At 53.8% G+C, this 15434-nt stretch overlaps 5 protein-coding genes across 5 annotated transcripts; 2 read left to right on the top strand and 3 right to left on the bottom strand.

Annotated features, from left to right (window-relative positions):
* Positions 1–1424: 1424 nt before the first annotated feature.
* On the bottom strand, positions 1425–2036 carry MYCGRDRAFT_103572 (uncharacterized protein; the record flags this gene model as incomplete). Its single annotated transcript, XM_003853628.1, has 3 exons — positions 1425–1694; positions 1766–1837; positions 1946–2036. 3 exons carry the CDS (start codon positions 2003–2005, stop codon positions 1626–1628), a joined length of 201 nt encoding a protein of 66 aa, XP_003853676.1.
* A 3313-nt stretch (positions 2037–5349) lies between these two features.
* Positions 5350–5799, top strand: MYCGRDRAFT_103569 (uncharacterized protein; the record flags this gene model as incomplete). Its single annotated transcript, XM_003854552.1, has 1 exon — positions 5350–5799. The coding sequence occupies one exon, from the start codon at positions 5546–5548 to the stop codon at positions 5750–5752; it is 207 nt and encodes a 68-aa protein (XP_003854600.1).
* Positions 5800–7304: 1505 nt separating this feature from the next.
* MYCGRDRAFT_37870 (uncharacterized protein) lies at positions 7305–7940 on the bottom strand (the record flags this gene model as incomplete). The annotated part of the gene is made up of 1 exon (XM_003853627.1): positions 7305–7940. A coding segment is annotated over one exon (636 nt), but the record flags the coding sequence as incomplete, so codon positions are not given.
* Positions 7941–9110: 1170 nt separating this feature from the next.
* Positions 9111–11262, top strand: MYCGRDRAFT_69338 (uncharacterized protein; the record flags this gene model as incomplete). The annotated part of the gene is made up of 7 exons (XM_003854553.1): positions 9111–9402; positions 9456–9533; positions 9587–10288; positions 10337–10444; positions 10500–10510; positions 10576–11014; positions 11072–11262. The coding sequence occupies 7 exons, from the start codon at positions 9111–9113 to the stop codon at positions 11260–11262; spliced, it is 1821 nt and encodes a 606-aa protein (XP_003854601.1).
* Positions 11263–13967: 2705 nt separating this feature from the next.
* On the bottom strand, positions 13968–14808 carry MYCGRDRAFT_79783 (uncharacterized protein; the record flags this gene model as incomplete). The annotated part of the gene is made up of 1 exon (XM_003853626.1): positions 13968–14808. One exon carries the CDS (start codon positions 14746–14748, stop codon positions 14194–14196), a length of 555 nt encoding a protein of 184 aa, XP_003853674.1.
* Positions 14809–15434: the final 626 nt, after the last annotated feature.

The following is a 15434-nucleotide window of genomic DNA, read 5'->3' as shown; positions in this document are numbered from 1 at the left end:
ACGGATAAAAAGAAGCCAACGGGCGGATTTTCGTCTTCCGTTTCGGGTTCAGACTCTTGTGTCTCAACCAGCATTGTCAACCACGTTTGACATATGAGAATTCTCTTCATCCCACTCCGCGTTCGAGATGACGCTCTCTCCTGAATATTCTAGCCCTGACGGACGAAGGAAGCTCGGGTGTTGCGAGCGAAAGGGGGTTGCTAAAGAGTCGTTATAAAGAGTTGGGTATTTGGGAACATGGTCAAGTTCGGAGAGCCAAGTCGGGAGGAATTGTGAGAGCCGGAAAAACTGGGAGTGGGAGAGTGGGAGAGTGGAAATGGTACAAATCAGATGGATGACTAATCGGGTCGTTTTTTCGGTAGGTAAATATTTCTGGGCCGGGGCAAAGTTGGAGGAAAGGTGTTTGTTGTCTGTCTCTTTTGAGGTGATGCTCAGGCGGACAGGGGATGGAGATGATGATGGGTTGTACGAGAGAGGAGGTGGGAAGAGATAGGCGGCGTGGGTGGGAAGGAGGGAGGGAGAAGATGGAGGTAGGTTGTGGCGAGGAGGGAGTTGAGAAGGTGGGGAGTTTCTAGGTTGGCGTTGCAAAGAAATGTTTGTAGGGAGTGAGAGGAGCGGTGGGGAGTGGGGAGTGTTGGTGGAGCTGGACTTTGAATGGTCCGAGATGGGTGAGGTTGCTGAGCTGTTAATTTTTTTTTTAATTTTTTTGCTCAGCGGGTTTGATCCAACTGCAAGCTTAGCTCTCGCCGGCTCTTGAGCGCGGAAAACAATCGATACTGCCTTCTGCGATGTGGCGGACGGACGGGGCTTGTATGTGTACGGAGAAAAGGAGGTGGAGTCGTTTGGAAGTTTGGGATTGGTTCGGTCCAGCGCGAACCGAAGAGATGGAGAATGTATTTGATGGCAAAGTGGAGAGTCATGGTCAGAAGTGACTCGGACATTCGGGAAAGGTGATGGAAAAGGTGTTGGGAAAGCATGTCTGTCAACTCTGTAACTTTCTAAACAGACAAGGTTCTTGCGCCAGTTGCACCAGGAAAGGGGGAATGGATTGGTGATTAGGCTTCGGAGTTTTTGGTGGAGAGGCAATGAGAAGGATGGAGCGGCTGGAGGGGTCGTGGAGTGGAGTCGAGTATTTAGACGTGAGTGCGCAGTCAAGCAGTCATGTCGGTGAGCAGCGCCTTGATTCGACCGACTTCTGGGAATCCTGGGCGTTGATCCAGCGGTCTTTTTGGGCTTCGTGTCGAGAGGCAAGGCCAGGCTCTCGCAGCTTGTATGAGAGAAGAGACGGCAAATCTATTTGGATGCGGAGAGGCCTCCGGCGGATGGTAAGACCTGTGGAACTGTTGAAGCCGCGGAGAGAATGTGTCAGTCAAGATGCAAGTGAGCAGTCGAGGCTCCAGGCAGCACGTTCGTGTGAGGATGAGCGACAGGAATGAGGTGGGATTCGGAGGAGATACTACAGTTGGGAAAGTATCAATCCGTTGCTTTTGTCCGCCTCCCAGCCTCGGAACAGTGTCCACTCCTCCACTCCTTCCATTTCCTCCACTCCTTCCTCCATGCCTCCAATTTTTCCTCCATCCCTCCACCCTTCTCCCTCTCCTTCTTCCCAGACCGCTCCCGCCTCCTCAAGAACACACCATCTCACCCTTGTTGTTGTAGCCGCAAGCGCCGTTCGGGGTCTTGCACTCGTGATACTGCCGCAAAAAGTCAGCAAGGCATGAAAGAGCCAGACAAGTGCGTCGGTCGTAAGACGGCGAGGACGTACGTGGTGGCAGGCTCGCATGTCGGTTGGACTGTAGTAGCAGTAACCACTGGCGGGTGGGTTGGGTTTGCATTTCTAGATGAAAAGAGCAGAATTAGTGCGTTGAGCTCAGCTGGAGAGCGATGTGGAGGAGGAAGAAGGTGAGGTGGGAAAGTGCAAAAAGGAAGGCAGTCAATGACATACATGAGCGAAAGCAGTAGCAGCCATCATAGAGAAGACGGCGCAGAGCTTGAAGGCGTGCATGTTTGCTTTGGTGTTTGGTGGAGACTTTTTGGTCTTGATGGGACTTCAAAGTCGAGAGTGAGGAAGTTGATGAGGAAAGAACAAGAAATCTTTCGAAGAGGTGTCAGATCTTTATGCGTGTCCTCATCAGCACTGCAGGCTGGTGGTGCATGGCCCATCGGAACGCTGAGTGTCCCGAAATTCCGAGGTGTCCTTGATGATTGATACTTTCCCAGGGCTGCCTGAGAACAAGGAGCTAAAATGAAGCTCGTGCGAAGCGAAATCAAAAGCAGCCCAGGGTGGAATCATCGAACGATGTTTCGGGGAGTGAGAAGCAAAGTTCAGTACTTGCTAGGTACTCCTTCACTCTCTGGCTTCTCCCCTGCACCCCTCATCCAAGCCCTTGTCCATCCAAACTGCACATGTCTAGTGGTGGTGTTTGGTGCCGATACGACTTTCAAAATGCGCTTGAAAAAGAAGATCATCCACTCGAGAAGCTTCGGACGCTCAAATGGCTTCTCTTAGCATGGCAGGTTTGCACGTTCGAAATGCATTCTGAGCATTCCGAAGGAACGAGTCCTCCTTGAGGGTCTCTAGAAGGGCTGTGAAGGATCAACGAGGACTGTTGATCACATTCTCATCCCGCGAGCGCTTCAAGCCTCCATTTCATGCAGCCGACTTGAGCTCAGGGAGTCGTACCACCTTTCCGGTGGGCTTGATTTGCTTACTGCATAGAGAAGCCGCGTAGAGACAGACAGACTGGAATTTGGAAGATTGTTACAGAAGTCGATGTACTACAAGTTACTAATAAGAATAGACATCCGCAGTCGCCGCCGGTCTTGCACGGATGACTCTAGCGGAGGAAAAAAAGGTCAGCAAGGGCGGCATCGTCGGCGAGGATTTCCTCAAGGAAAATAGGGAAGAGAAAGGACGTACGATGTCGCAGGGTTTGTTGACGCCGTTGATGACGCAGACCCCGGAGAGACCGCCGGATCCGCCCCTGCATTGCTGGGAGTGGAGGGTTAGTTGGAGGAAGATAAGGGGAAAGCCCGCGAGGGAGTCGGCATACATGAGCGAGAGCGGCCGAAGCCATGGAGAGAATGAAGGACAGCTTGAAGATGTGCATGTTTGTTGATGTGTGGTGTTTCTCCTGGTGCTGATGCAACTTCAAAGATGGATCTGGAGTTGAGCGAAGAGAAGACCGACCCTTTGGGGGGTGGAGACGGTTATATGTCTCTCCAGCACAGCAGGTTGTTGCGTTCGAACGCTCAGCAACCCGAAAGTCCAGAGCCAGCTCGACGGATTCAAGGGCTGTGGACAGGGACGTGAAATGAGTTCAAGACCTGCAAATGCTCGTGCTTAGCGAAGTGCAGAGTGGTCCGATGTGATCACACCTCCGATCCCTGGAGCCGAAGCATATCAAGTTCAGCCCTCGACTCTGGAGTAAGACAACGACAACTCCGCGCCAATAGAAATTGGACGAATAGTAGACACGTATACCCGATGGATACAACGGCGAGGTCTCCGGAAGCCAGCGCTAATTGCCGCATGCACGAGACAGGTTGCATGTCGTAATATATTGGACAGTGCCGGATTCGTGTTGAATACGAGGGTGGAACGATCGAACGATGCTTCGCGGAATCAGGACCAAAGTTAAGCAGTTGCCAGGCATGGAACGACACACACTGTCTCCAGGGTCGATCACAGTTGACTTCTGGGGACCATGTCGTTGTTTGTTGGGCAGGTATCGAAAGATACTCAAGGTCATACTGTATTGGCCCGGGAAGCATTCAGGGGGCGCACACCATGTCATGGTTTGAACACAGGACTGCATGACGGCTTTAGCCGACTCTTGCAGAGAATCACTCCCGACGAGGTCCATAAGCAGCGCTGGAGAAGAGATTCAAGGATTATTACTCGAACGCCAGTTCCACAAGACAGGTTGTGTTGACTCGAAGGGCGCCATGTGCGATGTGACAACTCGCTCGATAATTTGAGGGGCTGACCGCTGTGGTAAGTTGAATTGGACATCTCCGCGAGGATCCATGTCGCTGGTCCGAGTGTGCGTCCGGGATTTATGGCCCCTTGACGTTGTCCCTCAAGGGATGGCATGTTCAGGCATCCCCAGGGTTCAAACAAGGTTTAATAAGCATGACATGTCACATCGGACTGGCGACGGTTTTGCAACAGAGGAAATCCTTCAGCTGCCGTCCAAATGTAGCTTTGCTTTGTTTGCTTTGAGAGGATACCATCGTAGTTGCCGAAATCATAGTCGCCGAGATCGCGATTACAGGCACTGCCCACTCATGATTGCAGCTTCACTGTTGTGAAGGCTTGGGCGAACGTCTCACGCCATGGCGGGTGAATTGCTGACCGCAACTTGCTGGCCATAGCGCTGTAATCATTTTCGAAGCGCGCCCTCCAGGATGCAGAAGCATGACAAGATCGCCCCCAGGGGCCGTCACAATGGCCTCATCGACATTCGGCAAGAAGGATTCGTCCGGTGGACGGTCACTGCACGCACCAGCGTAGACCTCCATGATACTCGGCTCGATGGGCAATGAGCGAAGTTTGGCGCAGAGGTGTGTTCTTTGGAGTCATTCGAATAGCGACACTTCCCATACATGACAGGTCTTCGCCAAGTCATATCCCAACTGGGGTACAGCCACCAGTATCCGGCATCATGGCATGATCCCCCCTTTGAAAGTTCCCTTCAGCATGCTTTGTTGCCTTCATAAACCCCAATCGCATCCTGTTCGGGCCGTACTCGAAAAGCAAAATTCGTCTCGTACACCGTCACAGTTTCCAGCGAGGTAACGAACCGGCAGTAGAGCGGGATGACCTTCGAAACCCGGTCGATTGCCCGCATACGACGACGGTGCTAACGGAGTGCACGAAAGTGCGGACAGCGGGAGCGACAATGGTAACGCATCCATCGATCGTTGTGGTACTCGTGCATCTGCTAATATGGCTGTGATGTTGATATTCGTGCCAATCTTCTGTCCTCAACCGACAAGAGCTGAAGTCAACAGTATGCGAGGTTCGCGCATGCCATCGTCCGTGTGGCCGACTGTCGTCAGATCACCCTGCGTGCTGAACTCGACTCCGGGGGATCGATTCAGTCCAGCATGCTGAAAGTTCCATATTCGATCCACAATGGAAGGTGCCAGACCAGGCGAAGCAGACCAGCAGCCAACAACTTCAAGGCCAGCGCAAAGGGGAGGACAAGAAGAAACTAACTCAGTACCAACGGTAGGTGGACCACGAGTCCATCCGCCTGGAGGATGATGGAGTCCGCGAAGGGAGCGATCAGATCGTCGCCAACGCTCTCGCACTCACACCTCGACCTGCGCTTACAGTCCGTCTCCTCTAGTCTCGTCCGATTAAATCGCTTGCCACGTTTGGGCCAGAACGGCATTAGAGTCGCTGGAATGGCCACCGTTCGATTGAACGTGAGGTGGATTGAGGGACCATGTCGTTGGACGATAGACCCCGGACGCAGTCATGGCGCATTGAACTGGTTCCTCGAGGGTTGGCACATTCAGCAACAGACAATTCCTGATGAGTCTTGCGTGGCGATGGTTTGGTAATCAAGGCTTCTCTTCAGCTGCTACTCCTTTCTTGGCTTGTCTCGAGCAGGCTTCTTGCAGGACGACAATTCTGATGGGGTGCACGAAAATTCAGACAGGACCAGTGGGGGCGACGCTGGCGACGAGTCTGATAATAGTTGCAGTACTCCTGGCCTGGCCACCGTGGCTGTACCGTTGATGTTCCTTGCCACTTACCTCTCCACCAACGGGCAATGAACAGGATGCGCTCAATGCGGTTATACCTAACGGTAGTCTCGCTCTCGTGCCAGATCAATTCCCCAATGCTACATCGTATATGAGCTAGCAAATGCTGATTGGTACACAACGGGATGGATCGAACGCGGCGCCGTACATAATGCCGTGCACATATGCCTCGCCGATCAGTCTCCATTGCTCGCCGGATTGTCTGATGACGAATGGCATTGAGGCTCCTTTGAAGAGAACGACAGAGTCGCCTGGAATGGTCGGTAGCCTCCCAGTCGATGCGAGCGTAGGACCAGGAAACGTCCCGAGCAAGCCTTTGTCGGTGCGGCCGATGGTCGTCAAGTACTTTTCAAGAGCAATATTGTCGGTCCGCGGTTCGGGATAGTCTTCCTGATGGTTCATCCAGTGGATCCAGTGCAATGACTTCGACAGGGTGCAGGATGGCGTATAGACCGAGGGATATGAGCAGAATTGCAAGGGAGAAGGGAAACGGGAGTGGCATGATAAGGTGCTTGAGCAGCCACAGCGCGCGATCCAGGCTCCGACGGTGAATTGCGACAGCCGTTACAACGAGCTCAAGGGAATCAGAGAGCTCCCGGTTCCACGGTAGCTCTTGCTTAGTCAAGCTGAAGTACAGTGCCTCTTTTATCGGCTGCCCGGTTATGTATGAATCGTCCAGTGCTCCATGAGGTCCATTGATCCTGCAAGCCACGTTCACCCAACTCTGTAGACTGTTCCCGAATGCTTGTAGTATCTTAGGAATACCAGAGGGTCGGAAAAGCCAGGCGCCTTGGGGCCAGATAGGCGAAAATCTCAAACGTGCTCGGAACATACAGCCCGACTTCTGCAATGCTATCAATGAACTGCGCCTCGAGCGTGATACTTCCATCAAGCGCTAAGATCGGCATGGCGAAGTGATCATTGCTGGCGCAGAATTGCGTAGAGGGTCGAAGTGTCGGCGAAGAAGCGGCTGCGATGGCGGTCGCGGAATTTGCTGGCGACGAAGACATCGCCCCGTCCGACTCCGGATGTCGTAGGTACTCCAAAGTCCAGCCCGGGGCGATGGCTCCCGTGCTATCGTTGTCAGACCAGTCAGGGATCCAAGACTTCATGTCATCGCGATTTGTACTGTGAGATCTTTGCACTGCATCGCCCAAGATATCCAGGGATCTCGTTTGCGCCATCGCGAGCAACGCGACGTCTCGATACAACGTCCTGTGATCTTTGGCGTAGTCGATGACGACTTCGTCCGGCCGTTGCAATAGACCGACAACCGCATAGACCTTGTCCAGGGCTCGGGTATAGTTGAGAGGCCTGTAGAAGCGCAGGGCTTCAAGAAGTCCAAGCCGCAGTCCACGCTTAATCATCCTTCTCGTCAAAGCCATAGTCCGAATTTGCTGGCCCACGGAAGAATCCAAAAACCAGGCGCCCCAGAAGGACTGGCAATTCGAAAGGAAGGCATCCCATCCACATTGATCAGCGCCGCACTGTACCGTGATCGTACGGGAGAATGAAGCCTCTTGTACGACCCACACACGCGATATCCAAGGGCATTCTGCTGCCACCCGTTGGGTACGGAGAGCAGAAAGGGCATTCGGCAAATGATACAACAACAATTCGATCTCGCCTGCCTCTCTCTCCTGTCGGATCAACTCGAATTCCTTCCGGATCAGTCTGTCGCTAGGCCCCAACCAGACGATAGTCCGTGAGCTATGCGTGTAGATTTCCCTCATGAGAAGGACCTGACGATTCTTCTCCTCAATGTCGGTCTGGTTGATACAGATAGCATCAATCCACAAGACCCGACGTTCAGTGGCGAGACGGAGTGCCCGTAGTGCTGCGGCGAGGTTGGTCGTGACTGCAAGATACTGGTCGTCCAGGACAAGTGGCTCGGTCACGGACGGACTTCGCCAGGAGTACGACAATGCTTCATAGAACAGCCGAGGCTCCAGACGATCGGTCGTGACGGTGGCTCGGAGAGGCGATGTCGTCTCAGGTGCAGGCTCCAGGTGTACGATACGGATCCATCTGTCATCTTCAGGAATGCGCGAATATGTGTATGGCCTCAATGGGCGGATTTTCTCCTTGTGAACTTCGGTCGCGCGACCTATGATACCGGAACAGGCCGCGCTCCGGTCAATGTCAGCAGCTTCTTCGCTCATACTCTTAAATCGGTTCGTGCCACGTTAGAAGATGTAAATAACGATGGTTAAAAGCACAGCATGGTGGTCTACTTCCCGTGACACAGCCACCGGTGCCTCTGCATATGCAGCCTGCCGAGTGCGGCTGAGGCTGGGCGAGCCTTTACAGTCCTGTCTGGCACCGCATTTTCACACGCATTTCGAGGCTCCACGCAAGGTGAAGATAGATGACGGCCTTGAAGTGAGTGCTGAGAAGGACGAAGAAGGGCAAGGGACAAGGGTCGACCCTTACGTCCACGCTAAGGACAAATATCATGCCTGAGGCAACAATAACTGAGTAAGCAGAGCGGCGCTCGGCCCACTACAAGTCTTTCTTCGCATTCGAATAAGCCGGCTGCACTGCTATTGGGCGAAATCATCACGAGAGGTTCATATCGGCCATCGTCTCTCGGAAAGCATTCCGAGCTCGCAAATCTCTTGCCTAAGTGCTGTAGGAGGTACCTGCCTGAGCCGAAGGATGACCTCTCGGGCTGGGTCCCGCTCGTAGCCGAAAGGACTGTTGCCGCATTCACTGTGGGATGAGATGAAGCTTGGAACAGAACTGTCCGCCGTTTGCAGGAATTGACACGGTCTCGAGGCTCAAGCATCCCACAACTATCATACCTCAAGCGCCACTCGAGAGTACGAACAAGCACGACAAGCCCCGACAAGCAACACCAGAGGCTTTCCTCCAAAGTCTTGGCCGGGACAATCGGCAGAGGATTCGCAGCACGGCGCAACTTCGTACGAGACAAGCTTCGCACCATGTAACCCTCTGCTTCTTGGCTTCACTACGCAATTGGCTGATAGGCACCATTGACCCGTTTCGGTGTCAGTTCGGATCGCTCGTCCACATCGCCTCCACATCAAACTCGCGTGCGAGCCCTGGATCAGCAATTTCGACACGTGCGGTAGGCGAGGGCCGGACGTAATCTGTGCGACGGCATTGGTGCTCCATCAATCAGCCTTCATGATCGTTGTGATCCTTCTCGGTGGAGAGACTCGAAAAAGCAATTGATCAGATAGTCCTGTGAGACGCCCCCGCACAGGCATCACCGTTCCTGCTGTTCGTGATAAGCATCGTCATTTCTCGCTCTGGTTCTCTGATCCCTGCTGCTTCCCGTCCTACCATCTCTGCATACAAACTTCAAGATGAATCACGAAGACACAGCCGCCGAGCTGCACGCCACTCTTCAGCAAAGGAACGGGTCGATCGGTGACCGCAACCATGCCGACATGGCTGGAGCCGACTTGCCAATCGTCGAGAATAAAAAGGGCGGATTGACGGCCGGTGATGCTGAACAGCAACCAACACCAGATGACCAGGAACCGTCCGAGGTCGAGAAGCAGACCCTTCGCCATATTGGAGACAAGTTCCCGAAGTCTGCATACTTGGTCGCGGTGGTAGAGCTTTGCGAGCGCTTCACCTACTACGGCTGTCAAGGTTCGTGCAGTACTGTTCTAGCCAGAGTGCACATTTGCTGACCGCATCTACAGGGCTGTTCCAGAACTACATCAACAACCACCCAGACGGAAGAGATGGTGCTCCCGGTCTCGGACTTGGCCATGCTGGTGGTATGCGCAATCGCATGTCTTCTTCATGTCGATCAATATTGACATTGTCGTAGCAACTGGACTCAACCTGTTCTTCCAATTCTTTGCCTACGTTACGCCAATTCTCGGTGCCATCATTGCCGACCAATATCTCGGAAAGTACAAGACCATTCTCATTTTCGCCGGGATCTACTGGTGCGGTCTGATCATCCTCTGGACCACCGCACTTCCGACATCAATCGAACACGGCGCCGCGCTTGGAGGATATGTGACCTGTATCATCGTGATTGCTTTCGGCACCGGCGGTATCAAGTCCAACATCGCACCTCTGATCGCCGACCAGTACACTCGACGCATTATGGCTGTCAAGACACTCCCATCTGGCGAACGTGTCGTGATCAACCCTGCGATCACCTACCAGCGTATTTACATGATGTTCTACGCCTGCATCAACATCGGATGTCTCTCTCTCCTGGCCACGCCTTTCATGGAGAAGTACAAGGGTTTCTGGACGGCATATTTGATGTGCTTCATCATGTTCTCCTTGGGCGTCGTTGTACTCGTTCTTTGCCGCGGCAAATACATCGATCGACCACCTCAAGGCCGTGTCATCACCGACTCCTTCAAGGCTATTGGCATGATGATCGCCAACAGGAACACCAACGCTGCTAAGCCATCGTGGCGCGCGGCAAATGGAAAGGCAAAGGCAGTGCCATGGAATGACCACTTCGTTGAGGAACTCAAGCGTGCGCTCCGAGCGTGCAAAGTGTTCACTTGTAAGTATGCTCCTCTAGTATTCTTGGATCTCTGCTGACCTATCCAAGTCTACCCGGTCTTCTGGGTTTGCTACGGACAATTCTCCTCCAACTTTGTATCGCAAGCCGGCCAGATGGAAGGTCACGGCATGCCCAACGACTTGATGCAGAACTTTGGTATGTCATTGTCTCCCCAGCTGCATTAGATTTCCTGCTGACTTGTTCCCTCTAGATCCCATCTCGGTAAGCGCAGCCTTTGAGACTCTTTCATGCACCCACACTCAACAGCAACTGACATCTTCCCCTAGATCATCGTCTTCATCCCCATCCTCGACCGCGTCGTCTACCCCGCCCTCCGCCGCTACCACATCGAGCTCAAACCCATCGCCCGCATCACCATCGGCTTCTTCCTCGCCTCGCTCTGCCTGGCCTACGCCGCCATCGTGCAACACATCATCTACTCCTCCGGACCCTGCTACGGCAACCCAGGCGGATGTCCAGCAGGCATGGACGGTAACAAGAAACTGCCCAACAATGTGCACATCGCGGTGCAGACGCCGGCGTACATTTTCATCGGTGTGGCGGAGATCTTCATCTCGGTTACTGGACTGGAGTATGCGTACACCAAGGCCCCGCCGTCGATGAAGTCTTTCGTGCAGTCGCTGTACCTCTTTACCAACGCTATTGGATCGGCGCTCAGCGAAGCTCTGGTGCCTGCTACCGGCGACCCGGCGATCATGTACATGTGTAAGTTCATGACTTCTCTTTAGATCAAGCTTCGACTTCCACTGACCTTTATTGCAGACACCGGTGTCTCCATTGCCGCTGCCTTGACCGCCGTCATCTTCTGGTTCACATTCCACCACTACGATCGCGAAGAAGAGGCCATGAACGAATTGGGTGCTCGCGATGATGTCTACTCTGGAAAGGGCGAAGACGAGAGTGAGACTCATAGTCAGGATGGAAGGGCTCAAGAGCCGAAGGAGAAGATCTGAGAGATGGATGCCTCTTGATTTACAAGCGTTACGGTCTATCCACTGTGCAAAGTCTACTACGCAGCACGCCGAGATAGGTATCTACCAATCGTATGGAGCACTACTGCGCGCGTACGATGTATCCGATCTTGGGGAAATGCAGACGAATGCCGTCGGTGACTTCGATCACCACTTCGTCGATGCTGGTACCGACCAGTTTGCCGGCTTGAGGGTGGGCTCCAGGTGTCGAACTACTCCAACGTTAGCGAATTGTAGACCATCACGGACATGAAAACGCACTCAAAACTCTCAATCGTCACCTGCGTCCCAGCTTCCAGCCCCAACGCCTCATCCTTCATCACACTCGTCGGTCCACTGGCGGAATACTCACTCTCCCGAATCACCTTATGCGCCTCATCGCCACTCAGAACCTCCGGCTTCACTTCCGGCAGCGCCTCAATTAACCTATACACCTTCGGGAAATCCTCCTTCCCACACCCCTTATCCTTTCCCGCTCCCAGATCATTCAAAGCCCATCTCACCGCCCACGCAACATGCACATCCGCCATGGAAATCTTCTCCCCATTAATGAACGGCCCCTGCGACTTTCCCAGAAAATCCTCCTCCACCTCCCTCAACCTCGATTGAAAGCCCGCCAACGCACTCGGCCGAATCGTCGCCAAGTCCGGCCTTTTCACGATCGGGAACACCGTCTCTCGATCTTTGACAAACTCCGGCGAGAGGACCTGCTGGGGAATCAAACCCAGGACTTCATTGAACACCGTATCGCCCCATGTTTGGTACGCTTTATCAGCCGGCGACTGCGGGATGGAGCCGAGGCTGGCCACGGTGATTTGTTGAATTTTCGAGCTGTCGAGGTAGATGTCTTTCCCGACGGCGAGGAGCGGGATGCGGCGGTAGGTGATTCCGAGAGCTTCGAGGTCTTTGCGGGGGAGCACGGCGGGGACGTCGAGTTTCTTGAAGGACACGCCGGAGGCGTGCAGGAGGAGTTTGGTTTTTTGGCCGTAGGGGGAGAAGTCGTAGTCGACGTGGATGATTGGTGGGGCCATGGTGACGAAGCGTATGGTCTAGTCAGTATCACGGGGTTTGGAAAGTGTGTTGAAGCGGGTGGCGGGTGTTCTTATATGCGAAAGCACGTCGATCGACCTTCATGGGTCTAGAAGCTCTGAAGCTCTTGGAGGCGGAACTCAATTCATGATGCAATTGCGGAGTACCGTAGATCTATTGGAACCTCACGTCAACGGATGAATGGGAGCCGGCTATTTGAAAGACGAATGCAACTGCCGTGGAGGATCAGTCTGCTGTTTTGGGGTCGGCGTGTTGGCTTCACTCGTTGTCGAAACCGCGCTTCTGCCACAGGAGCATTCGGCAACGTCCGAGCTGTTCATGGCGTCTCGTGCTGTTTCGGAGGCGAGCCGTGGCTGGTCAAATTGACTGGCCGCTCGCCTTGAGGACTGTGGTGACAAGGAAGAAACATGAAGATGAGATGATTGATGTTGATGTTGCGATGATGATTGTGTAGTGTGCAAGCAAAGGTGTTGACATGGATGAATGCCTGCACTTCACAGCACGACGTCAGCAAGTTTCAGACCGTGCTGTTGTGTCTTCTTTCACAATTCTCTTCCTTCGACCATGATCGCCACGAAACCAGCGACACCCCAAAAAGTCACAAGCTGTTGATGACCTTGGCATAAGGCGGGAGAGCGCTAGATGGGCAAGAGGAACTCCATACGGAACTAGGAGCACCAGGGGTCGTGGGCACGAACAAAGGCCGTGGTTTCATTCCGGTGGTTATCATCACCTCGGTGAAGTGAAGCAAGTCCGCGCGACCCGTGCTGGGATGGACACTTGATGTTCCTTGTGCTGAGCTCCGGACGCTCTCTTTCAGCTTCCTGGCCGTGCTGCCGTTGCCAACTTGAGGTGTTTCCACCCAGACAGCGAAGTGCCCGTTGCACCGAGGGCTATTTCGTGGAGAGTGATGATGAGTACCTCGGAGTGGCCTTTCTCCTCGCAGAAAAGGAGGCATGACTTTGCGATGGTCGCGATCAATGCGGCGATGACCTGTCTGCTGCTGACGTTTCGGCAGAAAACCATTTCTAGGGATATTCCCTGAGCGATGCCGACCGGTGCCGGCCATCGCAACACTTATAGAGGCAGCTCTCACTCGCGGAATTCAGATCACTTTTCCACTGCCAGCAACAAATAACCAAACAAGCTGAACGACCCATCAACATCCACCACCAAATAACTCCAAGATGAAATTCCAAACTCTCATCGCCGCCGTCTTCGTGGCTCTCGTCGCTCCCGTCCTCGCGGCGCCAGTACGACATGGCCGCATCTTCGAATAATCTTGCACAATTGCTAACGAGAGACTTGCGTGTACAGGCAGGCGAAGGGAACATCCCCTGCGGCAACGACGACAACAAATGCAAGAATACATGCCCTGCAAAGAACGGCGCTTGGTGAGCCAGATCCCTCTTGTGTTCATTCGTGTCTACCACCGTCCGCGTATTGACTTGCGCGCAGTTCCGACGGCTATTGCATTTGTCCGTTTTAGTGATTACTTGTGGCAATCATCGGCGTCGTCCAGGGACATGACGAGGGAGGGACTGTTGAACCGGCGGGATATTGGGTTCAAGCAATCGTTACATCGGCTCTTGGACACAAGCAACCGGATCAGGCAACGCCGACTTTGACACACTCTTGCAAGGCCTCAGCTCCGCTCTTTAGTATAGCCTGCATATCAAGACTTCACATTGTCACCACAACCTGAGAGATGTGGGTTTCCTGCATCTTCATTCTGAAGAAACTGTCCTCGACCTCGCATCGCAGCGACTTAAAGTGAGAAATGTTCCAACACTCTGATCTCACTCACTGCCTCAAGACAAACCACCTCCATCACTCCCTGCCTCGCCAACGATAACCCTAGACCTACATCAGAAACCCAGCCACCATCGCCACAAACCCAGCAACACCAAACACCTCCCCAGCAACTCCCCTTCCAGCCGCAGCTCCGTCCGCCGTCGTCGAAGCCGGCGGCACCGCCGTCTCACTGGTCCTCGACGCCGCACCACCACTCGTCCTCGTCACCGTCTCCGTGACCTCCTCCCCACCAGTCGTAGAAACCACCGCCGTCTCCGTGACCACGGCTCCCGAACCGGACGTCGTTGATGACCCAGACCCGCTAATCAAAATCACATCCGCGGTGCTCGGGACAGAGACCGTGGGAATCACGCTCGCGGGCGTCAACGTGCTGACGATTTGAGATGGGTTGTCGGCGTTGACGATATATGTGCACGCGGATTGTGGGCCGGGCGTTTCGACGACTGTGTCGGTTTGGATGCTGAAGACGAGGTCGGATTCCGGAATGGTGTTTGTGGTGCAGGGGCCGACGCTGGTGGTGTAAGCGAGGAGTCCGGAGTCGGTGGTGATCTGGGCGGGTGTGAGGCTGGCGAAGGCGAAGGAGAGGGCGAGGGTGAGGAGCATTTTGATGGACGTGTGTTTCGGGTTGTTGTATGGTTTGTTTCCTTTCGCCGTTGGTCACTTTTCCCTAGGATTTGAGATGTTGGCCGAGTTCCAAGGTACGGTATTGATGTCTGTCTCGCGGGTCGTACGACTTCTATCTTGAGCTCTCTGATACGTTTCGAATTAAGTGCTCGGATGTTGTGTGAGCTTCCAGGATGTATGCAAAAGGACGATCGAGGAAGGTCAGAGTAATACACACCTTCTTCATCGAGTTGGGAGCCTTCTTGGGAGCCTTGGCCTACGCTGATCCGACGTTTCCGGGTGACGTGTTGCGTGGCTCACGTGGCTGGGAGAAAGCTTACCAGGGCACTTCCTCCATCTGCGGACGACATCCTCTTCATGTCGAGTTCATTTGCAACATTGGATTGTTCGAGCTTTTGGAATATGCAAAAGGATCGGGAGTGACTTGCGACAGTTCTACGTTGCCACAGGCCGCCGCTCGATCGTTTTCGTGGGATACTCGCCGGGAGTACAAGGTGCCTACGTCGGATTTCGCCCGACACCCCTTCTGGGGATATCATCGAACTCTCGGGGGATCAGGCTTCGCCCGATAGCCTGATTGCGTCGGGATGGTGACGGTGTATCCGAAGGGAAGATGAGACCGATAAGAAGAATGCATGGAAAGCCTGAGCGCTGATGACGACGTC

Source organism: Zymoseptoria tritici, chromosome 3 (assembly GCF_000219625.1).
Source record: "Zymoseptoria tritici IPO323 chromosome 3, whole genome shotgun sequence".
NCBI lineage: Eukaryota > Fungi > Ascomycota > Dothideomycetes > Mycosphaerellales > Mycosphaerellaceae > Zymoseptoria > Zymoseptoria tritici.
Note: the sequence above shows the minus strand (reverse complement) of the source record. Positions and strands in the feature narration are given on the sequence as shown.